Below are 25,830 nucleotides of genomic sequence, written 5' to 3'. Positions count from 1 at the left end.
AGAAAAAGTGTCCGCCTAAGAGGGGTGTCCGGTTAAAAGAGGTGTCCGTTAAGGGAGTTTTCACTGTATATGTTTTCACACCAAACGTTTACATCTGTAATTTTCATACCCTGTACCCAAAGGGTACAAGGTTATATTAGTTTTGTGCGAGTGTACATGGAACACGCAGAAGGAGGCGTGGCAGACCCCACAAAGTATATATATTCTTGATCAGCATGACAAGCCGAGTCGATATAGCCATGTCCGTCTGTCCGTCTGTCTGTCTGTATTAACGCAAGGATCTCAGAAGAGCTATAATAACTAAACTTGATATCTAGATTCTCCTGAGCCCGAGAAAGGACGTGTTTGTTCATTTTTCCCGATGTACCCCCCCACTCCCCGCCTATTCGTGATTTTCTATAACTCCCGTAATTCTTGGAAGTTTGAAATTTGGTAGACACATCCAGTTAATGATTATATATCCGTATACCAAGTTTCATTATAATAGGTTGATCAGAAAGAAAGTTATAGCCATATAACCAGGCCCAAGGCACAGATACATACATATGCACAAGTTCACAAACACGCATAGACACGATTCTGATGTACTTGTAAATGTAAATGTATGTATGCATGTATGGAATATTTTATATTTAACTTAGTTAATTAATTAAATTAAATTTAATTAATTAATTTTATTTAATTTCTTTTTTTGTGGAGTGGTGCAGGGTATTTAAGAGTTGAGCCTGCTCGACTTTAGCATTCCTTTCTTGTTGAAACTAATATGTAAATTTTGCTTAAGAAATGTAAAAATTTGACTCTGAAAACTTATCGCTAAAATCAGCTAAAATATCACTATCGAGTAGTTGTTTCTGGGAGAACAAAACTGCAAATGTATATAATTGCTTATTTATTTCTGTACAATAATGTTCAGTCTAAATCAAGCTAAAACTTAGGAGCGCTATCGTTTCAATGTCATCACAAATTCAGATTCAAATATATTTTCTGGCGAATGTCACTTATGGCGAAAGTTTTTGGCGCTTTGTATCGAAACACGTACTATATGAGAGCTGCGTGGTGTTAGTTCCTTCAGTAATCAGTGGTTCAGATGTCTGGTTAAATTTAATAAATGGGCGATTGCAGTGCTTCAGTCAGGAAAAGCGAAGCAGAAATACATTCGGCATTCATTCAATCCTTGTCACAGAAAGGAAATAGCATTACAGAATAAACATTGAGTAGTCGCGCGAATCTCTTTTGCAGTGAGGCAATTAATTTTAATAAAACAAAGATGAAAATTCCAATAAAGTTGGTTCAAATAGACATGGTATTTACAATTAATACCTGCCTGCTAATGGGTATTACTTGTAATATCCCCAAGTATATAGATATGTATCAGCTTTAACAATATTTTAATACTAGGCTAAAACAAACAACCGTTTAAAACACTGTTTGGTATTTTCTAAATTAGCTACTAGTAAGTGCAAAGAGAAGAATAAAATAATATACAGTGTAACATTCAGTTCCGTTTTGTACAACTTGGAATGCATTAAAAAGCAATACAAAACGTTTCTTGTCAACAAAACGAGAACAGAAACAGCAGCAGCAGCAGCAGCAGCAACAACAACAACAGCAGCAACAACAACAACAGCAATGGCAAGAACACAACCTACATACTACGTGCACAAGCAACGAAACTTGAGATTCTTTTCCCTGGTGAATGAATGACGAAAACCAACACAAAGCACACAATTTAAATTTTTTAATAAACAAAGTAAGAAATGTGCAACAACTAATGACGAGGGCCGTATGACAAACAACTAACTGACTAGCTGACGAACTGACTGACTAGTTGGGTAGCTGCAGCCATAGCCGCCGCCATAGCCACCCAGACGGGTTGACTTTATCAAGTGAGGCGAACCCACACACGTACGAATGGGAACTGCAAAAAAAACACACACACACACAAAATGAAAAACCTAAGCTGTGCTTGTGTATTTATCAGTGTGTAAAAATTGTGTTTGTGGTATGTGTGTGTGTGTTGCCACTAAAGTTGGCATTAAATAACAATAATATAACAATAAAGAAAAAGCAGAAAAACGTGAGCAGGTGCAGTGTTTTGAGCAATAAAAGCGACAAAAGAAGCGAAGCGACAAAGGCAACCCTTGCATGAAAAATGTGTAAACCTACTGATTCAGTTTTTTGTGTTCTCGTGCTGGTCGTTTTTTCATGTTTCTTGCCTCATTTTTTGCTGTCTTTCACTGGCTTTTTATTGCCACGTTGTCACCTCGTATGGTATGAGAGCGCGGCAAAGACACGGGCACACGCGTCGTATGCGCAATGAGCGCCATGTAATGATGGCAGCAGGCAAACAAACGAAACAAGACAAAGTCGCCCAAAAAACGGCGATATAATGTGTAGGGGCTATGTGGGGAGGGGAAGACGAAGAAGGGGGGATATGAGAAGCTACCAAAGGTATGAGTCGAGGAGTTTAGGGCCTGAAAAGGAATGCTTCGGTTCGCACGCATTGCAAAGTTTTCGCACCCAGTGCGTGCTATTTGCGAGTAGGATGTGAGTGCGAGTATCTGTATCTGTATGCCTACGTATTTGGCACACATTACTGCGAGCTTTTTATTGCTGCTGTTTATTTTGTATACGTTGAAACGAGTGTTGGTAGATTTGCTGCAAAAACAAGTTTTATTTAAAGCGATTCGGGCAATTGCTTAAGAGCCTCTCAGGCTTTGCACATTAACAGCTCATTTCAAACGCAGCCGCAGCTTTTGATGGGCAGGAAGAGGGAACCATTGGCGTATCAAATGCCTGAAACAGCCAATAGGCATACACACACACACACACACACACACACACACACACACACATATATATATATATATATATATATATATATATATATATATATATATATATATATATATATATATATATATATATATACCGAAAACGAATCAATTCTGCGTACGAACAAATGGGCAAAAGGAAATGAGTTCGCAGCTCTCGTGGGGAGCTTAGCACTTGAAAAATCACTTAATTCATTTAAATAAGCACCAAATGTCAGAGCGGCCACCATTCGAGTCCACTTTGCAAGGACAACAGTGACGCAGGGCAGTGACTTTTATCTTCAGCTGACAAACAAGCACACACCTAGACAGAGGGGGTGGAACGTCGGCTGGAGTGGCGAGTGGGTATAAAGGTGGGGGGAGGGGGGTGGTGAGAACTCATTTAAAAATCCACTTGCTGAACCACCTTGCCATTACCCACACAAACATCCAACCAGAGCTATTTATTTTGTTCCCTTCCAAGTTTTTGTATGATTTTTTTGCTGCAAATAGTAAAACAAACATTTTAGCCTCAAGTGTTTAAATATAAAACGGAAATGAGCTTTGCAAGCGCCTCTTAGTGCCACCGGAGGGGCTGAATGGGCAGGCAGCGACCTGTCCAGGCCTCCTTGCCACGAGTGCCAAGTGCGATTTTATTTTCCAGCGACATTGACTTTTAACGAATGGCTGTGCCCGGATTATGCTAGAAACGTGCCAAATGAACTGCACACCATTTTCACAATCCCACAATTCCCACTCGGAGGCTGTGCAGACAGAGAGCAGCCTAAGAAAGTGCTTAAGCTGGACGAGTCGAGTACTTCAACTAGAATAAAAATGCGAATTAATGACGGTCCTTTGCTCCTAGTAACAGCGCATTTTTGTATCTTTGTAGTTGTGTGTGTGGGCCACACTCAGATTAATTGCGCACACCTACGAAAGGTTTTCATTTCATTTCACATGCCGGCTCCTTACACTTAACTGGATTCGCAAGCATTTATCAGTGTATTTTTTTTTTTTTTTTTTTTTTTTTTTTTTTTTGTGAAACTTAGAGAGTGCCGGGAAAAATTATTTGAGAGAGACGAACATGAAACTTAAGAAGAATATCAAATTATATTTGTAATTATTAAATTTTGCAATTTCCTTGTTCAAAAGTACTTACTAGATTGAGTTACATATTTAAACCTGAATAATATAAGGGAAACGAGCTAAGAAATTAGCTTTGTCTGCGTCACTGCACATTACCACAAATACATACTTTATTTATAATAATTTTTACGTATTATCATTAGAAAGCAAGTTTTACTAAAACTACCATTCTTCATTTTGGCAAAGCAATTTACCTCCAAAATTATTAGTGAAATGTATGAGAAAGTAATATAGCCCGAATTAATTAATTAAAATGAAGTTTCTCTAAAAATAACACTACAAGTGTTATTGGAATCTTTTTATGGCTTTGTTAATTTTTAATTTAATAGTTCAGTAAGTAAAATAAATCTGGAAAAACAGAATTATGAGCCTCTTCCCAAGCGGACTGGCACATCAACTTCTAACTTTTAACTTCAATCTCCCAAAAAGACATAATACTACATGTGTATCAATTCTGACATAACATTTACCTCAGCTGCTGACTTTTGTGTTATCTACTATAAATGTATTGCAAATTGTATTGATTTCTATGACATTCCATTATAGAAATCGCAAATTATAGTTGACGATGACGAGTTGGTTTCTTCCCTCTTGCCGCCTCGTTCAAATATTTAAATTGTTTTCTCGATATGCCAAAAACAAAATTAAATTGCTTTTCACATTATTATGCACAAATGCAATTTATAGATTTGATTTTTGCTCTGTTGAGTGCTTGCACTTTTGTCATATTGATTGACACTCTGAATTGGCAATATGGCAAGCTGACAAGCTGGCAATGATTCAATACCCCACTTCCACAATGCCACAATATCCCTGTATATAATTTCATTCGTTCGATTGTTGCATCACATTGTTCGTATCAATGCCAAGGAGCAAAAGTATTTTCTACAACAGCAACAATGCACTTTGACTGCCTCGAAAATTTGTGTAATAAAAACGCATTGACAATGAAAATTGTACAATGACCATGCCAGCAACATCAAATTGATTCTAGTGCCTCTCTGTGTTTGTATATTTGTGAGTGTGTTTGTGTGAAATTAATCTAATTTTCTGTGGTGTACGTTCTTTGTGGCATTATAAATTCCGCACAGTTTCGTTTTGCGTTCGCCTTTGATTCTGCTTTGTGTGCGTGCGTGTGGCTAGAATTTTACGGGCCGTTTGTTTAGGCCATGTGCGACTGTTTTAAATGAAAAACCGTTGTTTGTATTACTAAATGATTTAAATGGCTTGTGAATGAGCCCATAGGCGCAAACGCAACTTGTTCGAATGCTCGACTGACTAAGTACCTGAATGAATGACTGAACGGCACTGTGGGTCTGACGTGCATCCAATTCACTCATGTATTCATTTCGATAGGCGTCACACAAATTTATTACCTATTTTATAAGCCATGGCCAGACACGCCCCGTCTGGGGCGCATACACAGACGCATCATATTGAAAAGTCATCGGCATTAAACAAATTGTAATTCATCAAAATTGAGAAAAATTTCTTTCCTTATGAACATGAATTTAATTTGGCATTGAACAACAAGCACGGCTTGTTTTTCTGCTAAAAGAATATCTGCAATATAAATTTGTCCAGAAGAAAGATTTGAATTAACAAATTTACATTATTCAAGTAACAGGCAGAAGGAAGCATTAAGTATATACATATATTCTTAATCAGCAAGGCGAGAGAAATCCATCTAGACATGTCCGTCCGTCCGTCTGTACATCCGTCTGGATGAACGCCTGGATTTCGGAAACGGTTGATCGCACCAAACTTGGTATATAGATGCTGGTCCCTAAAAAAAAAAAGCGCTGCCCGCGGCTGTTGTTGATATTGCTGTTTGGTTGACTGCTAACATGTTTACACAGACACGAATATACGAGCATAAACATACATACACTCACATAGACGCAATTGCTTTGTATATGTGCAATTATACACCCTTTACGTGAGTTCGAATACCAAAAGAGGTAAAATCGATCAAAAATTTTTTTGTAATTCCCTTATTTTTTTAAATTTCTATAATTGTTCTAAACATATGTACAGAGTATTTCAAAGTCGGGACACCCGACTTTAGCTTTTTTACTTGTTTTTTTTTTTGATTATCCCTCCACATTTCAAAAGCCCCACCCCCCATCTCACCCCCTGTGGGTGATTTTCCGTTTGTATAGTCACCTATATATCTAAGACCTAGGGACACAAAATTTAAGTCCAATATACCTTATGTGAATATGATGAAAATGCGAATTTTGTAAATTTTTGCAATTTTTGTAATTTTCTACTTGTTGTTTTATCTTTTTCTCTATTCATTGTAAATTCTATTCCTTATTTACGTTTAATCCCAGATTTTATGTGCGATTGTTAATGCAGATAATGTAAAATAAAAAATTAATTTTAATGCAATAAATCGCGATTAAGCCCAGCTCTGCAAGCACTAAAGCTATAAAGTTTTATCACATTGTCCAACCACAAATTCAGCAGATGCAAAAAAATATATGAATTGACACAGAAAAAGAGAACAGAATGCAGTAAAAATATTTTAAATTAAAAAAACAAAGCACAGTGAGTGGCACGGGAACAAAATAAACAATATACCAGTAGCAGCAAAAATAAAAAAAATTGTGCATGTTGGAAAATGCTGAGAGATGTGGGCAAACAGAAAATAAATTTGCCCAAAGCGTTTTCACAGCCAATTTTTTATATAAAGCTAAAGATGGGAAGGCTACAGCAGCACAGATGCCCTATAAGCTGCCCCCTCCCCTCCCTACCATTCCACCACTCACCGCACATGTAAGCACATGTATATATGTATATGTGTTAGAATGTGTGAGTTGTGCATAGTTTGCGAGCTACATTTTTTTATTTTGTCGAGCACGGCGAATAAATCCTTTTGTCTGTCTGTTGCGCTGCCAGCGTTTTGTCTATATGCATATAGAAATGCGAGAGCGTATAAATGTGTGTATGTGTATGCCTAGATATCGACACTGCATAAGCACGGACGACATTTAAATGCACAAATCTGCAGCAGATAAGAGAAATAATACGACAATGTCTTTAAAAACACGCTGGCGGCGAATGTAATCATGCCAGTAGACTTACCAGGAATTTCCCATAAGTTTATGTTAAAACTATCCCAGAAATATATCGAAATATCTAGTGATTGCGATGCTCGTGAAAAAGTGAGTGCAAATTTAATGCATTTGATTTTATGAATAATAAAGTCTCAATATACAAGTATCCTCTTTCTGAACTTCGTCTTAATATTTCTCAAAATGAACCTATTAGATACGCCATTAGCTAGCACATCAATTATTAAAGACTTTCCTAAAAACAACCATTTCCTGTTAGCAAAAAAAAAAGACTAAAGACTTATAAAGCTCTCGCTTTACAGATTGATATGAACAGATTGATATGAACAACTAACTTTCAGATGAAAGATGTGACTTCTGAAAATGTAATACTTTACTTGCATTCAAGCTTAAAGAAAATGCAAATACTTGTATTTTGATTAATGAAGGCAAAATCTTTCGTTTTTGTACGTATTTAGACAGTCTATTGGTTCCTTGCAATTCGAGATTCGAATTCAATTTACACATTTTAGATAGGTTATCTAAAAACATCATGAAACCTTTTATCATAATAGGTTGCATACTTTTAATTAATACTTGGAAGCTGCATGTTGTTTATTTAGGTCGAGACTGTTAACATTCACTACCAAAAAGTAAGAAAAATATGGGAACATTTCAAGACACGCATCCCTCCATTCCACGATTCTGTTTTTCGATACCTCTGTACGTCCTTGCAAGTAGTCTTACAGATAGATACATACATGTTTACATTAAGTATGTACATATGTATAAAAGTACATAAATATATTTATTTTTGTATTGTGTGAATTTTTTACACATACGTACATATGTTTACGCAAGAAGCTTGTGCAAAACAAAGTGAATGAATGAATGAATGTAAATAGCGGGCAATGTGTAACGACACTTAAGTGGCCCTGAATGTGTTTGCAGACGAGTGATTTTGCCTTGTTAGCGACGCACTTGGCCAACTCGTGGCTGCCAACATGGATGCCATAGTGACGTTATTTGTTTGCGCTCCTGCTTGGCACTCGATGCTAGCTCAAGGCATCACTTGGCCCGACTTTTTGGCATGGCATTTAACTTGCTTTATGGCTGTAGACGATTTTCAATACAATGCATGCAGTGGGCATTATTCACAATAAAAGCACATACTTGTATTCACACACATGTTTTTATTCTAATATTTAGGGTCTTTCTTGTGCGAATGATATGCGAGAATTTGAAGTGCTATTTAATGTCTATCGCCATTTAACAACAGCAATAACAATAATAATGATACACACCCTTGCTGTTGGGCTTGTGGGTGTTGCTTTTATTGTTTTGTGAGTCTATTGGGGATCAATCAAAACACAAACCCTCATGTAATATTTCCTCATGGCCTGACATTTACATTTACATGCACAGCCTAAAAGTATGCCACCGAATTTCGAGAGTCATAACAATGCTTGCCATTGTCGGCCATTTTGCACAACTTTACTATGCGATATACATACACACATATATACTCCAGGCATGCATTATTCATGCAACGTATATTTGCTACATTAATTTCGTGCATGTCACATCGGAATACAAAAACAACTAGCTCATTAGCATTATAAGGCTCAACTTAAGTGGCCCACCCACACCATCATGTGTAATTTTTGTGCCGATTGTTTTCCTTTACCCAAAAACAGTAGCCAACATAAAAGATTATATGCAAGTGTTTTTTTACTTCCCACAAGCATATTGAATTGCTGAAGAGTTGCAAAAAAAAAATAAAAGCAAAAAATGTTAATTCGAGCTTAGAGTCAGAAAAAGCGCCTTGGAAAAGTGAACTAAATATTTAATTAGAGCCTAACTTTTCGGGTAAATGTATACAATTACATGTTCATATGTATATTAATATGCCAGATACCAATTCGTAGTATACAGATGAATAGATAGAAATATTTTCGTAAAAATAAAAAAAAAATTTCTAGCCAGTAATTATTAAAAAACCAGTAAAAAATAGCGTATACACATAAGGCATCTTTGTGCAAAATTTTGTGTCTCTATCTCTTGAAGTCTTTGAGATCTTGTCATGCTGATGAAGAATATATATATACTTTGTGGGGTCTGCCACGCCTCCTTGTCCCTGTTACATTTTTCACCTCCCGAAAACCTAATATACTCTTGTACATTTCATGTAACAATGTTTCTTATAACATAAATCAAAGACTTTTCTTATCAAATAAGCAACTATTGTGCTTATTCGTAAATTAAGCAGTATAAAAAATATATTGTATTTCTATTTCTAAAAATAAAATTTTTTTAATGCGTACGCTCAAGGTGTGACTTCGACATTTTAATAAATAAATTCGAAATAAAAACTAATTATTACAAACACTTTTTCGCGGCCCAATTCATGATAACGGTCCATCAGGAATAAAAAGATAATTTAATAAATGTGCATTTACATTTCGAGGTATTTCAGCACGAGGCGTGTCCATTATTGGCCGTATAGGGCTTATCTGACGGCGAATGTCGAAGGCCATTAAATAAAAATTACGGTTATTAGTTCTCGGCTTATGACAATGATTTGACCTTTCGGGCAACGCACAACAAATCAAAATGACGCATGCCAGAAGGACTTTTCCATACACAGCGATGGATTGGCCCGAAGTCGAAGTTGTTTGTTTCGTGCACGTAATAATAAAACTTTGACATTTTTCGACATGCGTCCTTCCAAAGTCGCATTTCAATTTGCTTCGTATATTTATTTTGTTCATACATATTTATAACGCTGACAGGCAGAGACAAATACGTGTGTAGTCTGTACAACAAGAAATTGTATATAAAACATTGATTAGATGATAGCTTAGTTACATGTTCCATTATTTTAACTCGCTGGCGACGCAAATAAAACTTAAATGAGGAAAGTTCCACCCGCGCTTCTGACTTTGGCTAACCAAACATTTTTCTCTTTAATCTTTATTTAAAATCTGAAAAATCTCTTCTGTGGATATTTTTTCTTCCTCGTTGAAAGATGCATGGAAATTAACTATTAAAATGCTGTTTTTTCAAGCAGCTATGGCATTGTCGATGGCGGAAACAAATTTTGACATTTCATTTTCGCATCGAGTGATAATGAAGGAAAACTGACTGAAAAGTTGCTGAGAAGCGACGAGGCGTGAAATTGTAGTTGCATTCAAAGACAAATTAAGCAGCAGAAGCACATTTTGCCTCACAAGAAATTCACAGCAACTGCCAGAATTCAGAAGTTCACTGATACAAAAGTCCAAGGAAAATGCAAACTCATTTCAGGACCTTTTGTTGTCGCTGTGAATCAACACAATGTAGCAAAATGTCTAGTCATTTTCATCTGCTGTGCTTAAAAGTTAACAGGTTTATCTATCACGAGACAATTACCAAATATTAACAACATTTTATAAATAAATATACAAACATGTAGCTGAAGGCCATAGAAGCTATTGCTCCGTTTAATTTAATGTTAGCATTTAATTTGTAACTGTCTGTTACCTGGAGTAAATAAGTAAATAAATAAACAGGTAAACATACCAAGCAGATGACACATTAGGCGAACACTTAAGCAACAAAATCATTGGAAAAGTTAAAACCAACAAAACATGTCTCGTTTCAAACTATTTGAGAGAATTGTTCTTCCAAATTAAGATATGACAAAATAGTTTTATTTAACTTCCACAGACGATTAAGAATATGTACTTTAATTCAAAATAAATAAATAAAATTTACTTTTTGTCTGTGCTGACAGCTGAAATTTGATTTCTCAATTAATTGTTTATTAATAGCTATGGCGAACATGACATTATTCTGCACTTACATTTTTTTCAGCCAAATAGAATAACTATTGGCCATACCAATAATACTATTAATACTAATGTATTGAAATTTGACCCAATGCTATGCATCCTTTTATCTCCAATCATATATGAATGAATTAGAATGATCACCAGCTCGACAAGTTTTATTTCTATTTCTCAGATCATTCCTAAAGAAAAATTACAAATGTTTACTTGGCGTCGAATTTCTGCAGGGAAAGTAGTTTATCTCCATTGAAGTTCGTCCAACCTAACAATCGATACGATGATAAGATATCGTCTTGTACAGATATTTTCCTTCACACGTTCCAGAAATCGACAGACCGCCTTCTATTTATTACTGCCTCTATAAGTAAACATATCATTTATGCTTTAAATTAGATGTAAACAATGAGAAATTCAAAGTATTTTTGAACTTTATGTGGTCGCTACGAATTATCTTGCCAATAAAAGGCACTTCCTAGTTAGTTAATTGAAATAACTGCGATTAGAGTACCCTAGAGAAATCTGTGCCATTGACAGTTGACAGACAAGACAGCAGGATAAACGGAAACGCTAGAAAAACAGTGTTCAAAAATAAAGAAAACCCAAAGCCAGTGCCTCAATACAAAATAAATACTTCAACAGGCATATTTAAGAGTCAAGAAGACAACATTGTTGCTTGCAACGCTTCAAGGTCGGGTACTATCAACTGTCAGCTACCAAGTAACGCGCTCTTCTTTCATTATCCTATACACGGGTGTCACATCGCACAACCTGAAGACCTAACGCAACTTAAATTACACAACAACTGTGCTGAAGACTGGATATATGTACACTGGAAACAGCAAATGGAGCGAGCTTAGACAGCACGGGAATATTAGGAGCATAACTTTTGAAACAAATTGACAGAAGTCGAGAAGTTAAATGCGAGCTCTTTTGATATTTAAAGTCAGGCATTGCGTATACGCCCCGTCGTTTTGGTTCAATAGCATTCGAGACTCCCCCAAAATAAAAATGTGACTAAACGCGTTCACTTATCCTTGTCTACTTACATTTTATTTGTAGTCCTCCGTTTCACAAAATTTGTTTACAGTTTAAAAGTTTGATGTCATCAAAAAGCAATTGATAACGACGCGTTTCATACGCACAAAAATCGAGCATCAGCCGCAGGCCCCCTACGGAGCAGACTCTGCTCCTACTCGTATATGTTTATTTTGGTAGGTGGTGGAGCCACCACCTAGCTGGTTGAAAGCGACGGTGAAAAAAAAGCGAACACTTTTCTTTCATCGGTGATTTTCCTGTAAACAAATAGACAAATAAACTCGTACTGTGTTCGATTGCGACGATGTGTGTGGGCGTGGGCCACGTGTTGGCATCGCGAGTTTACCAACCAAAACAACAACATGGCGAGAGGGCAACTGCAACAACATAGCTCTAACTCAGGACTCCACATACCCAACCATCTGCTGTTATTGACAAGGGTTTGCGAATGTATCATTGTAGCTAAATATATGTGCAGTCGAGTTTCGATAATTTATACTTGCAGCCGAACAAGTTAGCCTGAATGTGGCGATCTATGTATTTATTGGTGACCAGATCACACGACGACTATGAAAAATATGTTTCGATTGTATATATAATTTCTTCAAAAAGGGAGAAGATGTACTTGGCAGAGTTAATAAGAGTTAACAATCTATCAGTCAACAAATGACAATTGAAAACGGTGTCCTTTGCTGAAATCGAGCAATCAATTTTTCAAGTTTATAGACAGTTGATGCTGACAGTTACAATTTTCATGCAAATATTTACCACCAATATTGACCAAAGTTATTGTTTAACTTGAACATTCCCACAATCAAAGCAACTTGTTGAAGACATTACAAATGATTTACAATATACTAGACTATTATAATATAAGTACTTCAAATAATTTTATTTGCATTTACATTAATCACCAATATACTTATTATATACTTATATACTTATTAATTTTTAACCAATTAGCTTTAATACAGTTCTCTAGTATATCATGTGCCTGAATATAAAACCGGATCTGAATTGGAATATACTGGTCTAGAAACAATATCATATTTTGTATCTTCGTGACATAAACTGGGATCCTCATGGCATATACTTTTGAGCAGTTCTCAATGTTGTGTTCCTCCACAAATTGACTGTCGGAGAAGTTGATTTTTTAGGGCACAGAAACAGAATCTATTACAAGCCTTGAGCAACATATTTTCTCTATATTTTTGTTATATAAATATATAATAATATAATATAATCCAATATAATCTTATTCCTTTCAACTTTTATTCAATCACTGACTTACTTGTAGTTAGGCAGTTCTTCACGAAAATGTCCTGAATGCGTGTTCTTTGCAATTAGCTGAAACATCGTGTGGAGTCGGCGTGTTAAAGACTTGCTGGGAACATTTCCTGTTATTATTTCCGTTGCGCGTTTCCGGTGTTGATGAAGGCACGCGCTGCGTGCACGGCATACCAATGCATGGCAAAGGTCCGGACAGGCCGCGGAACGGACGCACACATGCCAACATACATGCCTAATGTGTGGGGCACGTGCGGCAGCTGCAAGTTGCACACTCGGCCCCGTGGTGTCGAGAAAATATGTCGTCCAGCTGTCGCATGTTCGTCTGCCCGTCTGTCTGTCTGCCGTCTGCTTGTCTGCCTGTCACGCTGAATGTCAGGCTGACTGCAGGCTGCAATCAACTTTGACACGCTGCCGTGCGATTGCGCGCGTATGTGTGTGCTCCTGACGTTGATTATGTTGTAGTTGTCTATCGTCACGTTGCTTGAGTTGTCCGTGTCCATGTAGTTGCGCCACATTTACCGTTAGGTAAATATGCCGTTGCCTTTGTGCCCATTGTGGCAATAAATCCGCAAATAAATCTACATGGCACTTGTGACAAGTAGAAATGGCATTGCTGCACGCTCTCCCGCCGCTGGCCTGCCAACGATGGCTTTTATGGATGCTCTCGCCTCGGAAGTCAAACTAAGAGTCGGTCGTAAAATTGCTTATCCGACACGTGATGCGCTTGCGATTGCAGCATGCTGGGTGGCAGCTCGTAAAAAACGCATTAAAGTCACTTTTTTCACCGCCCCGTCCCTGGAGTGGCTTGCTAATATCAACACTACTTACCCTCTATTTAGTAGATCAAGTCGCACGCGCTGAGCAGTGCCCCGAGCTTTTAATTCAATTTTAATTACTTAAAGCAATTTACAGCATCAATTTCAATTTAACACGCAAGGCATCACCAAAACGGGGCGAAGCACTCCACTCCTTTGTGCCACAGATACTGCCACAGCTGACATCGAAGCCAAGTTGATTTTATGCTCCAGAAGACGCCCACGTAACGTGCAGATAAAGCAAAGCCAGCCAACACGAATCTCTGGGATGCCAGCAGTTGTCTAACGACTTGAAGTAGGCTCAAGGAATTTATCGATATGGCTGCCATAAACACTTGCGACACTTCACAAATCTCGCACGCAAAGCCTACAAATATCCATCAGAGCCTACGGTCGACGTTCTGCACTCGATGTTTGCAGGAATGACAACCTGAATGTTTTCTAACGACCGCCCTTAGTTTCAGTTTAGCCCATAGTTTCAAATGTTGGTGTTCAAAATTTAACCGGAAAATTTACATTTTTAATTGTGGCGTCTTCGCGTTGCGCTCAATTATCAAAATTAAATTAAAACTTTCAGTTCGCGCGCTGTCAACTTTCGGTTTGCTCTGCGGTGCCATTTGACAGCAACAGCCATCGCAGCCGACACACACAATTAGAAAGCCACGAATTTGTTGTATCTGTCTGTATCTATTTGTGTGAGTGGGTGTATCTGTGTGTTTATATGTATGGGTGCGGCAGAATTTTTGTGTGTGAACGTGAAAGCATTGGAAGTGTGTGGGTCGCGGCCACTTCCGCTTCCGCTTCCGTTGGCTTCCATTGAATCTGGCTGCCCTCGAACTACACTCCATTGTGAGAAACTGTGCGCAAAATTGCTGCTAATTTGGCGCTTAATTCAACTCATTTGCGCTTCGTGGCATCAAATGGGCGGAATTTCATTATGCCAATAAGTTGACTGACTGTTGACTGCCCTTCACCACAATCGGAATATTGAAAGTTACATAAATTAAGCAATGCAATCGCTTGGCACATTTGTCGGCTTTAAAACAAAATTTAATATGCATTTAATTACCTCAGAGTAACTGAATTAAATAGTGTTCTCATTTCGGAAATAACTGAATGATGTATGAATGTTGTTAGCTCTGAAAGAAGTGAAAAAAAAATCAAGCGCTGACCCTTTATCCTCGGTTCTTTAGAGTATTTGCTTTGTTGTCAATTATTAATTTCACGTGTGCAATTTAATTGTATACAGTTGTTCCTAGTACTTCTGGTGGTTTGGAATTTTGTTTAAGTTTGATTTTATGTACTATAGGGTTAAAGCAGAAATTTGTTAAATCAGTTTTGCGCTTTTTCTGAAAATGTTTTCTACTCACTTACTACGGTAACGAGCGGAATTTGAAAGCTGAAAAGAATCATTTCATTCATAATTTATCCATTCCGATGATCATGCTCAAGTTGCTATGACAATACATATACTTCATTTACTGTTGAGCTTAGGATTGGAATAGTCCAATGGGCATAGACCCACATTCAATCAGTCCTAATCGCGTTCTATTGTTATCCTCCATTTAAGCGAGCTAATCAACAGAGCCGTTTGCAGGGCAAGTTTGCACTCAGGTCAAATCAATTATATAATTTTCTTTCTACACTAGTTTTACGCTGTGCCATAGGCTTTTTGGTAAAGTTATAACTAAAGATAATCACACCAAGTATGTATGTCTTGAGAACAGCTTTCCTTCTTCTCATTAGTTATTTCAAAAAGTAGTTATTTAAGGCACAACTTAAGCTAGTTGTATTTTAGCAAAGACACTTGTACTAGCAAGGTGCTTATCTTTTTTTAATAAGAACAATCAGGCGTAAAGCGTATTTAATTTTCAACATCTCCGTTGGTCGCTAGAAAGGTACTGCCCTTTCTAGTACAACGTATACATTTCAACTTCCAGCAAATCCTTGCTTTTGTGCAGTTCTCGGCATCTAGATTTCCCTGTTTTTATTCCATGTCTAATTTATTTTGTGCAAATATAATTTTGTTCCTAATTTGTGTGCATAGTGCGAGGCCCCGTCTGCACCTGTGCGTGTGTCGGGTGCTCTGTTTGCCATTCAGCTGACAGTTTCCCAGGCAGCCGCAAACCATATTGTGGGCCATGGCATGGCTCCACTGACAGTTTCTGTGCCACGATGAATTTTCGGAATACTTGGCTGCAGCAGACCTTATTGGCTTTGCTGTCGAGCCATGGTCGTCTTGGTTGGCCTGTCCCGCAAAGCAGCTGAAAGGCAAATGACGTGCGCCTGGTAAACATTTTAGCATAAAAATTACAGCAACTAACGTTGCAATTTTAATGCACCCATCAACACGAAACAAACACACTCAAAGATAGAGAGAGGGGGAGCTCGTGGTACACAACACGAATGCGGAGTAAACCAAATACCGACACTCACATAAATGTGTGTAACTATGTTTCTGTGCTTGGCTGTGCTGACACCAACAATCCCTAATGGAAACTTTTAATTAAACTTTTAAAGCACTTGTTGTTGGCAGTCGACTGTGCGTCTAGTATTAAATGGCTTGTCCATTAGATATGTCAATATGTGCAGCACTAATTTCGCCTTTCAATGGCTTCTATTGTGCAAATATACACTACTCTTTGAGCAAAGCCTATATTTATACAAACTCTATAATTGAATTGAATCAGTTGAGTTTCAGTCCGGCTCTTGGCGATAATATGATGATAGCGCAGAAAATATTTAATGAATACAGACATCCAAAGTTAAGTGCATGAAGTTTTTTACTTAAATAATATTATCAATTAGAGTTCTCAGCAATTCGCAACTTGTGGAGTAGAGGCGAGTTTCAACATCTAGTGATTGACAAACCTTCTGTGTGTTACGGCATGCGCTAGCCTCAAATTAGTTGTATCTTTATTTGGGCATGCCTTTAACTTTTCTATAAACTGCAGTCCAAGTTTGTTGATATTTTATAGAAAATTGTACGCAAAGCTACAAGATATACACAATAAGGTATGTTGTCTTGTGCTACCAAGCACATTTAAATAAATGTAGTTTTCAGCAATTTAACTTCAGCATCTTCGTGCGATTTCTTACCTTAATCTAAAACAACAAGCCAAATTAACGATTTGAACTGCTTAGGCAGCATTCGCACACATTTACGCATTAATCTACGGAAACTTAATGCCATATATAATAAAGCAAGCGGCACAAGCTTGCCAAACTTTTTTATGACATGCCAATTAAATTTAACTCATGAATATGTCAAAAAGCCTAGGGCTGAGCCAAACAAGCTCTTTGTATAAATGGGCATATATTTATGTATGCGTATGTTTTCCCTTCACACACACAGCACTGAGCTTTCTGCTTTTGTTTTTGCGCACACTGCCGTTACCGTTACCATAGCCATTGCCATTGCCATCAACTAGGCGTATACGTAGCGAAATAATGTAAGGCAGGCGATATCGCTCATACGCCATGTGGAAGCTAAAAGCATTGGCTTCTCTTATTTAAAATTTATGCACGAGGAGCGCTTTAAAAGTCAATTATTTATTTCACTCTACCATTTAATGCGCGTTTTTAACTTGTAACTCAATTTTCGCAATTTTTATTATTAGCTGCCAAGCCGACTACAGCAATAACAGCAACAATAGCAACAACAGCAAGTCTACAGAAATAATAGAAATTTGCGCGCCAATTTCATTTAAAGCAAAAAAGGGCTTGAATCACACATTTTACGGAGAATAAAATGCAAAAAAAAATTTTAATTATCCACATATTGCACGCAAGGCAATCCAACAAGGGCAAGACCTGGACCTTTATTTTTGCCCTTCGTGCCTTTAAACTTTTTGTCGCTTGCATAAAAATATTTGCTTTGCCGGATACTGTGGCACAAAGGCACCATCTCGCCCTTAATGCGATATGAGAGTAATTTATGCAGGCGCACACAAACAAACACATATGCATACGTACCCAGGCACTTACGAGTATGGCCACTGATTGGCTTTATTGTAAGCTGCAGATCCGCACACACTTCCACACACACACACACACACACACACACGCCTGTTAAGTGTTATGAATATTTTTAGCAGTCGTAAGCAAGAAGAATAAAAAACAGCAGCAGCATTTATAATGAAGGGCATATGCCTTTATCCAACAAAAAGAAAATATTTCTCCCTTTTGCCATATTCTCATGTTCTGCACTTTCTACTGTCGCCATCCTACAAACAAATTTATATGCCGCTTTATAGCTGTTGCTTTTTAGCACTCGAATTGCCACACATTTCTGCCTGGTTATTCATACATATTACACCTAGTCGTGTTGCTCTCTTTTCATGTTTCTGTTCAGTAATTACCGATAACATGCAAACGGCCATATGCCCCACTATATTCCCTGCTAAATCAATATGATTTGTATGCAAGGGCAATGAAGGGCAATGTCAACACGCAAAAGAAGGGAAAGCTATCGATACCAGCTTGACAAGCTCTTCTGATGAGCTTCTCTTTAATTAGAAATAACTTAATTATACTCTGTACATGAAATGTACAGAAGTATATTAGGTTTGCGGGAGCTGAAAAATGTAACAGGCAGAAGGAGGCGTGGTAGACCCCTCAAAGTATATATATTCTTGATCAGCATGACGAGACGAGTCGATCTAGCCCTGTCTGTCTGTCCGTCTGTTAGTCTGTCCGTCTGTCCGTCTGTCCGTCCGTATGAACACCTGGATCTCAGAGACTATAAGAGATAGAGACACCAAATTTTGCACAAAGATGCGTTATGTGTGTATTCTATATGAGTTTGTTTTATTTTTTTGATTTTCCCCCCACTTTTCCCCCTATGGGGGTTTTCCCGATTTTCCATTCGTATAATCGTCTATATCTCGGAGACTATAAGACCTAAGAACACCAAATAGTCCCAGATACCTTATGTGAATACGCAGAAAGTGTATATTTTGGAATTTCCCTCCCTCCCCCCTCTACCCCACAAATCGTAACTCCCGTAATTCTTGGAATTTCGAACTAAAATTTGCAAATACCCCCAGTTAGTTATAATGTGTCCGTATGCCAAGTTTCACTATGATAGACCGATTTAACAAGAAGTTATAGCCATAAATAAATTTGCTGCTGCAGCGCTGCTCAAGCGCTGCCCGCGGCTGTTGTTGATGTTGCTGTTTGGTTGACTGCTAACATGTTTACACAGACACGAATAGATGCGCATAGGCATACATACACTCACACAGACGCAATTGCAATGTAAAAGGGCAATTATTAACCCTTTACGTGAGTTCGAATACCGAGAGAGGTAAAATCGATCAAAGTTTTTTTTTATTTTCTTAATTTTTTTTTATTTTCTATAATTATTGTAAACATATGTACAGAGTATTTCAAAGTCGGGACACCCGACTTTAGCTTTTTTACTTGTTTATGTTAGTATTACGCAAAAATGCATAATAGCCTTATTTTAGCCCAAATAATAACGACGATCTAAGTAATTACTTAATTACATTTTAAAGTTATAGGGAATTAGTATATAGTTATGTAATTCTCATGATTTAATGATTCATTAAGCACCGTAATCAGTAAAATCTGAAGAGGTTCATTTTACAAGAACAAGTAGAAAGACTTGAATATACATTTCATTTGATTGCCATCTGTATATTACCTGTATTAATATACCTTCGTTTTTATACTCTGTACATGAAATGTAAAGGAGTATATTAGGTTTGCGCGAGCTGAAAAGTGTAACAGGCAGAAGGAGGAGGGCAGACCCCACAAAGTATATATATTCTTGATAGGCATGACAAGACGAGTTGATCTAGCCCTGTCCGTCTGTCTGTCTGTCCGTCTGTCCATCTGTCGGTCTGTCTGTCCGTATGAACACCTGGATCTTAGAGACTATAAGAGCTAGATACACCAAATTTTGCACAAAGATGCCTTATGTGTGCACACTGCGCAATTTTTTTATATTTTTTATATTTTACTTTCCCCCACTTCATCCCTATGGGGATTTTCCCGATTTTCCATTCGTATAATCGCCCATATCTCGGACACTATAAGAGTTAGGGACACCAAATTTTAGTCCAAGATGCCTTTTGTGAATACGCAGAAAATGTGTATTTACGAATTTCCCTCCCCCCTCTCCCACGCAAATCGTAACTCCTGTTACTCCCCTTATAATTTCGAACTCAAATTTTGCAAATGCCCCCAGTTAGTGCTTATGTGTCCGTATGCCAGTATCATCATGATAGACCAATTTAACAAGAAGTTATAGCTTTGGTTGACTGAAAACATGCTTACACAGACACGAATAGACGCGCATAAGCTTACATACACTCACATAAACGCAATTGCGATGTAAATGTGCAATTATACACCCTTGACGTGAGTTCGAATCCCAAAAGAGGTAAAACCGATAACAAAAATTTTTTTACTTCTCTTACTTTTTTTAATTTGTAAACATATGTACAGAGTATTTCAAAGTCGGGACACCCGACATTAGCTTTTTTAATTGTTTTAATTGGTATAATTATTCTAAACATATGTACAGAGTGTTTCAAAGTCGGCACACCCGACTTTAGCTTTTTTACTTGTTTTTTATTATCAACAAAAATGACTAAATACACACATTATAATAATGTACATATGACTTTCGCATTCCATTCTTATTTGTTAAATTAACATGGATTTTCCATCAAACAAGTAAAGTAATAAAAAGCACTGAAGTAAGCAATAGTACTTAGCATGACAATCCAAATCGATTTTGCCTTAATATTCAATGCACCTTGCGATCTGCTGCGCTGCAAACAATAGATAGCCTGTCATATAGACTCCTTTCATGTGCGCCACAGGAACAATTGTGTTCCAACACTATTTAATTATTTATATACAAATGCTAGCTGAAAGCCTTGTTACGATAACTGCTAAATAGATATTATAGCTGGATATAAATTAATAAAGTAAAGTATAAAGCATGATGGTAATTCGATATCTAAGAAGGCAGATGCCATTGCAATTACAAATCCTTATTTCTTTCCATGCAAAACACTAAAAACATTGTCTAAGCTATTGGTTCGTAGTCGCCCGATTATTCGAAGAAACTTGATTGTTCTGCTTCGTTGGCAAGGGTCATCACGAAAATAGCTTAGCACATAATAGGAAAGGTACAATACAAACTACCCACCGCTAATAAGACTTGGGTGCGTTCACAAGCCCTTTGGCAGCTTGTGACGTCATAGATAATTGAGGAATTGTTGCTACCGCACAACAGCAGCAACCACAAAAAGGTCAACAATAGGAGCGGTAGAAATATTTACATGTACTTTATAAGAGCACATACTAATTTCGGGGGCCAATTCGTTTGGCATTTCTGTACGAAAACAAAAAGTTAAGCAGCCACACCAGGTGTTCACTATTACCTTGCCAGTGAATCGGCCGATGGCAACAACAACCGTCTCGCACACGCACCACTTCGAACCATCGATTCGTCTATTAGAGGGGAACGTGCCAAAGTTGTAAAGTTCTCACAAAACATATTGAATGGGTAGCAAAATGTGGGGAGAGGCATACGAGGCATTAGAGCAAATATATTTTAATCGATTTGTTGCGTGTTTTGAATATTTCATATAACAATTACCCAAACCTAAAGAAAATTCTAGAGTGTGTGCGGATGTGTGTGTTGCATGCGTATGCGCAGCAGGCATGCGCTGCATTAAAGTCAAAAATAATTTCAAATACTGCCAATATTGATATTTATGTATAGCCAAATATTGTTCGTTGCTTGGTTGTAGTTGATGTTGATTTAATGATACAATTGCATGCCAATAGACAACAAGTGATGTCGATGACTGGCTATCAAGAGGATAAGCCGTGCGAGTACAACTCGTACATTTTAATTGAAATGAATTTTCATTCATGAAACGATTGCAATAAGTTGCATTTAATAAACACGGCAGACGACGGCAATTAATTACAGAAATTTAATTGCAGTGCACACGCAATGTGCATGCCAAGTAGGATTTCGCGTTTGCCTCTCACCACCGGCTAGTGTGCATTACGAGTCCGATTACAATGGCGCCTTTTCCGCTTCCGCTTGCGAGCAGGCATTTAACTTTCAATTATTTCAACTCTGCGACACGCTTTATGTTTCTCCTTCTCCCTTCCTCATCTCTCTCTGTGTGTGTACATATATATATGTGTGTGTGTGTGTGTGTCTGTGTGTGTGAGTGTGCATTAGTGCGCGTGGGCACTTTAAATGTAAGCCGACTCGGTCAGACAGCTCGTCAGCACGCCAGGCTTACGTCGTCTTACAAAACAATTAAGCAAATATGCCGACAGCCATTTTGTCCGGCTGTCCGGCCACAAATTATGGCATATTTTTTAATGAGACTTGCTTGTCAGCTGCAGCCAAGCGGCCGCACCGACAACAACAAAAAATAAAGTTGGAGTAAACCGCTCCGGATTTGTTACATTACAACAAACAAGCCCACGCACACCCTATTTTGGCGTGAACATACAAACTAAGCGGAGTTTTAGTTCAACTTTTTGTATTTATTTCCAAGTTTATCTTAACGGCATTACTTCCCTTAGTCTTAGATAAAACATGAGTTAGAAAATTATTTACATAAAAGAGTATTGTTTGAATCAATATATTGTATGCTATAATTCGAATGGAAATGTGCTGAAACTTATTCTGTTTTGATCCAATTGGCTCACCTGAGTTATCTAACTTACCATCTTATAAAGGAAAGATCGGCTTTCTAACAGTTAATATTAAAGTTTTACTACATATAACATTAAACAAACAGGAAAATTTTAATAGTCATGCCTTGGAATTTAGACTTCAAACCTTAGCATTCAAGTCCGTAGCTAAAGAATGAAGCTGAATATTTGTGAGGGAACCATTTTCAATATTTCTCTTTTAGAATGTGTTTTTTATACCCTGAAACCAAAGGGTACAAGGGTATATTAGTTTTGTGCGAGTGTACATGTAACACACAGAAGGAGGCGTGGCAGACCCCACAAAATATATATAGTCTTGATCAGCATGACAAGCCGAGTCGATATAGCGATGGCCGTCTATCCGTCTGTCTGTCCGTCTGTATGAAGTCAACGGTCTCAGAAAGTATAAGAGCTAGAATAACCAAACTTGGTATACAGATTCTCCTGAGCCGAGAAAGGACGAGTTTGTTCATTTTTCCCGATTGAAATGAGACAATCCTCCGGCAGCTGTGTTGACTCGCGGAGCTTCAGTTTAAATTTTGACTGTCCGATCTCCGAGCTGGATGGTTGGACTTATGTAAGTGGTTGTGTGCCTGTCATATTTGTTTTTGTATTGTCTGCCGCCGCGCTAATTTGACCTTTTTTGTTACTTATTTAGAGCGGCAGCACATTTTTTCATAAATTAATTAGACGGCTCCATGAACATTTGAACTTTGCGAGCCCAGCTAATTATATTTGCAGCCTGCTAATGTGCGCTCTTTCTGCTTCACTTCTACTTTGCAGGTGGTAAACACATACATACACCCATCACAAAAGTACCGCCATGAATGACACAGAGTGCGAGAATCTCATTAAATCTGTGAAATGGACGGAACCAGCGAATCTGATCTCCTTGGCCATACTCGAGTTTATCAACGTTCTGGTCATTGGTGGCAATTGTCTAGTAATAGCCGCCGTCTTCTGTTCGAACAAATTACGTAGCGTTACAAATTTTTTCATTGTTAACTTGGCAGTTGCCGATTTGTTAGTGGGTCTGGCGGTGCTGCCATTCTCCGCCACGTGGGAGGTTTTTAAGGTGAGTTTGCAACTATGATATAATAACAATTTTTAAAACATAAATCGTAGCAATCGTAGCTTCAAAAAAATATATATATTTGAAGATGTCAAAAAAACGTGAATGTTCTATGGATCAAGTAGAATCTGCATCCCCAATATGGTAATGGCCAAATCTTTGTTAAGGGCAAGCAGGCAGATGGAAGAACAAAAAGACAAATTTATATTTCAATATTAGCTCGTCTTATTATGTTGTTCAGGAATATAAATTGTCCTGTTCCACAATGGTTTTTGTTAATGGTTAGATCGGCGTTGAGAGCTACTCTGGAGTAGGAGGTTAGAGTTTTTCTCTTGCAGCACTTAAGCGACCTGCTGATCATGCTGGTAATATTTATTGCTTACAATGATCGATAAAGGTTATTTATCCATAATTTTGGCCAAATTCATGTAAATCAACCTAAAATAAATGGTGCATTCTAAACGAGTGTCTTAAAAGCATATTCAGCTCCATCGATAAGGCATCAAAACAATCACCACCATTTACGCTGTTGTTTGGGCGAAGTCCCCTCAAATCTATATATATAAAACAGTTTGTCCTGACTGACTGATTGGTGATCAACGCACAGCCCACAGCCCAAGTGTAGGTGCGCACTAAGAAAGGATTTTGGTAATGCGGGGAAAACTAGTTCCAAAGTTTGTTTGAAAAATCATAATTTTTCAACCGATCGACCTTAAACTTGGTTTCTAAAATCAATGAAAGAATACAAAGAAAGTTGCATACTTGGTTTCTTAAATATTATCTTGGAGACTGAATTATTGGGGCTTTTTTGGGGCACAAGAGGAAACCGCGTCAACAGCCCACAGCCCAAACGGTAAGAGCTAGAAAGCTGACATTTTAATTATTGGGGTTTTAATATTTATTCACCTTTTCAAATGAAAAGTTTGTGTTATAAAATTTTTCCGATCGATTTCAAATTTGGGGACTGTAATCTACCTAACTAAATCTACAACTTTGCGTTCATGGATTTTCAAAATATGCATTTTACAAATGCAGGCAGAACAAACAATACAAAATATCAAACAGTTGGGGACAATTAAGTATACATACACACACACACACACAAGTAACTGCAAACGATTGAAATAGCCAAAGCAAAATGTGAGACACTAATGTGTGAATGTACACACATACATATGTACACATCTATATTAGCCGGAGATTTTAACGCATGGGCCGTTGACTGGGGTAGTATCTGCACAAACGCTCGGGGCCGTATCCTGCTCGAAACGTTCGCAAGATTGGATATTTCCTTATTAAACTCAGGCTCTGGTCCCACATTTAGCAGAGCCGGCACGAGCTCCATAATAGACCTCACGTTCGCAAGCAGCTCCCTGTTTAACTCGGCGTCTTGGTCAATGAGCGACGTCTACACGGCTAGTGACCATGATGCAATAATTTGCACAATCGAGGAAAGGACGAGTAGACAGGGACACGGATCACGCACGGACTACTCGTACCGCACCAACACCTTTAATTCTGCTGCCTTTTCGGAAGCACTGCCCGTTTTGGACCTCATCGGGAGTCCTCAGAGCATGGCGCAAGGAGCTGTGGCTCAACTGCAGGCTCCATGTGATGCTAGCATGCTGAAGAGAAAGTCTAATCCGCGACACCATGACCCAGTGTTCTGGTGGACCGAGGAAATTGCGCAGCTGCGTGGGGCATGCAATCGAGCCAGACGAGCATCCCAAAGGCTGCGAGGCACACAGGCGTTTCTACTCCAGCAATCAGAATTCAGGAACTGCAGAAGATCCCTGAAGCGCACGATTCGTATCAGTAAAAGGAACTGTTTCCTGGAGCTATGCGACTCGGCAGACCACGATCCGTGGCACTAGCGCCTAGCAAATAGTCGGTGTACTATTCCCCTCTAGACCTGTGGCCGGAGAAGTCGTGCACAGAGTTATACCCTCCTTCCCTGAGACAACGGTGGTATCGGAAGCAGAAGTGCTTGCAGTAGCAAGTTCCCTAAAGGATAAGGCACCGGGCCCGGACGCCATGCCAAACCGA

At 38.1% G+C, this 25,830-nt stretch overlaps 1 protein-coding gene across 1 annotated transcript in view; it reads left to right on the top strand.

Moving 5' to 3' along the window:
* The window catches only part of LOC115620188 (octopamine receptor Oamb), a 54,374-nt gene that overhangs the window by 6,201 nt on the left and 22,343 nt on the right, over positions 1-25,830 (top strand). Inside the window, exon 3 of the mRNA XM_030513318.1 lies at positions 23,496-23,787. Within this exon, the coding sequence (XP_030369178.1) occupies positions 23,536-23,787 (252 nt within the window). The 5' untranslated portion in view covers positions 23,496-23,535. The remainder of the gene's footprint in view (positions 1-23,495; positions 23,788-25,830) is intronic.

Source organism: Scaptodrosophila lebanonensis, unplaced genomic scaffold, assembly GCF_003285725.1.
Source record: "Scaptodrosophila lebanonensis strain 11010-0011.00,11010-0021.00 unplaced genomic scaffold, SlebRS2 tig00000024-arrow-pilon, whole genome shotgun sequence".
In the NCBI taxonomy this organism is placed as follows: domain Eukaryota; kingdom Metazoa; phylum Arthropoda; class Insecta; order Diptera; family Drosophilidae; genus Scaptodrosophila; species Scaptodrosophila lebanonensis.
This window is presented reverse-complemented; position numbering and strand designations above follow the sequence as displayed.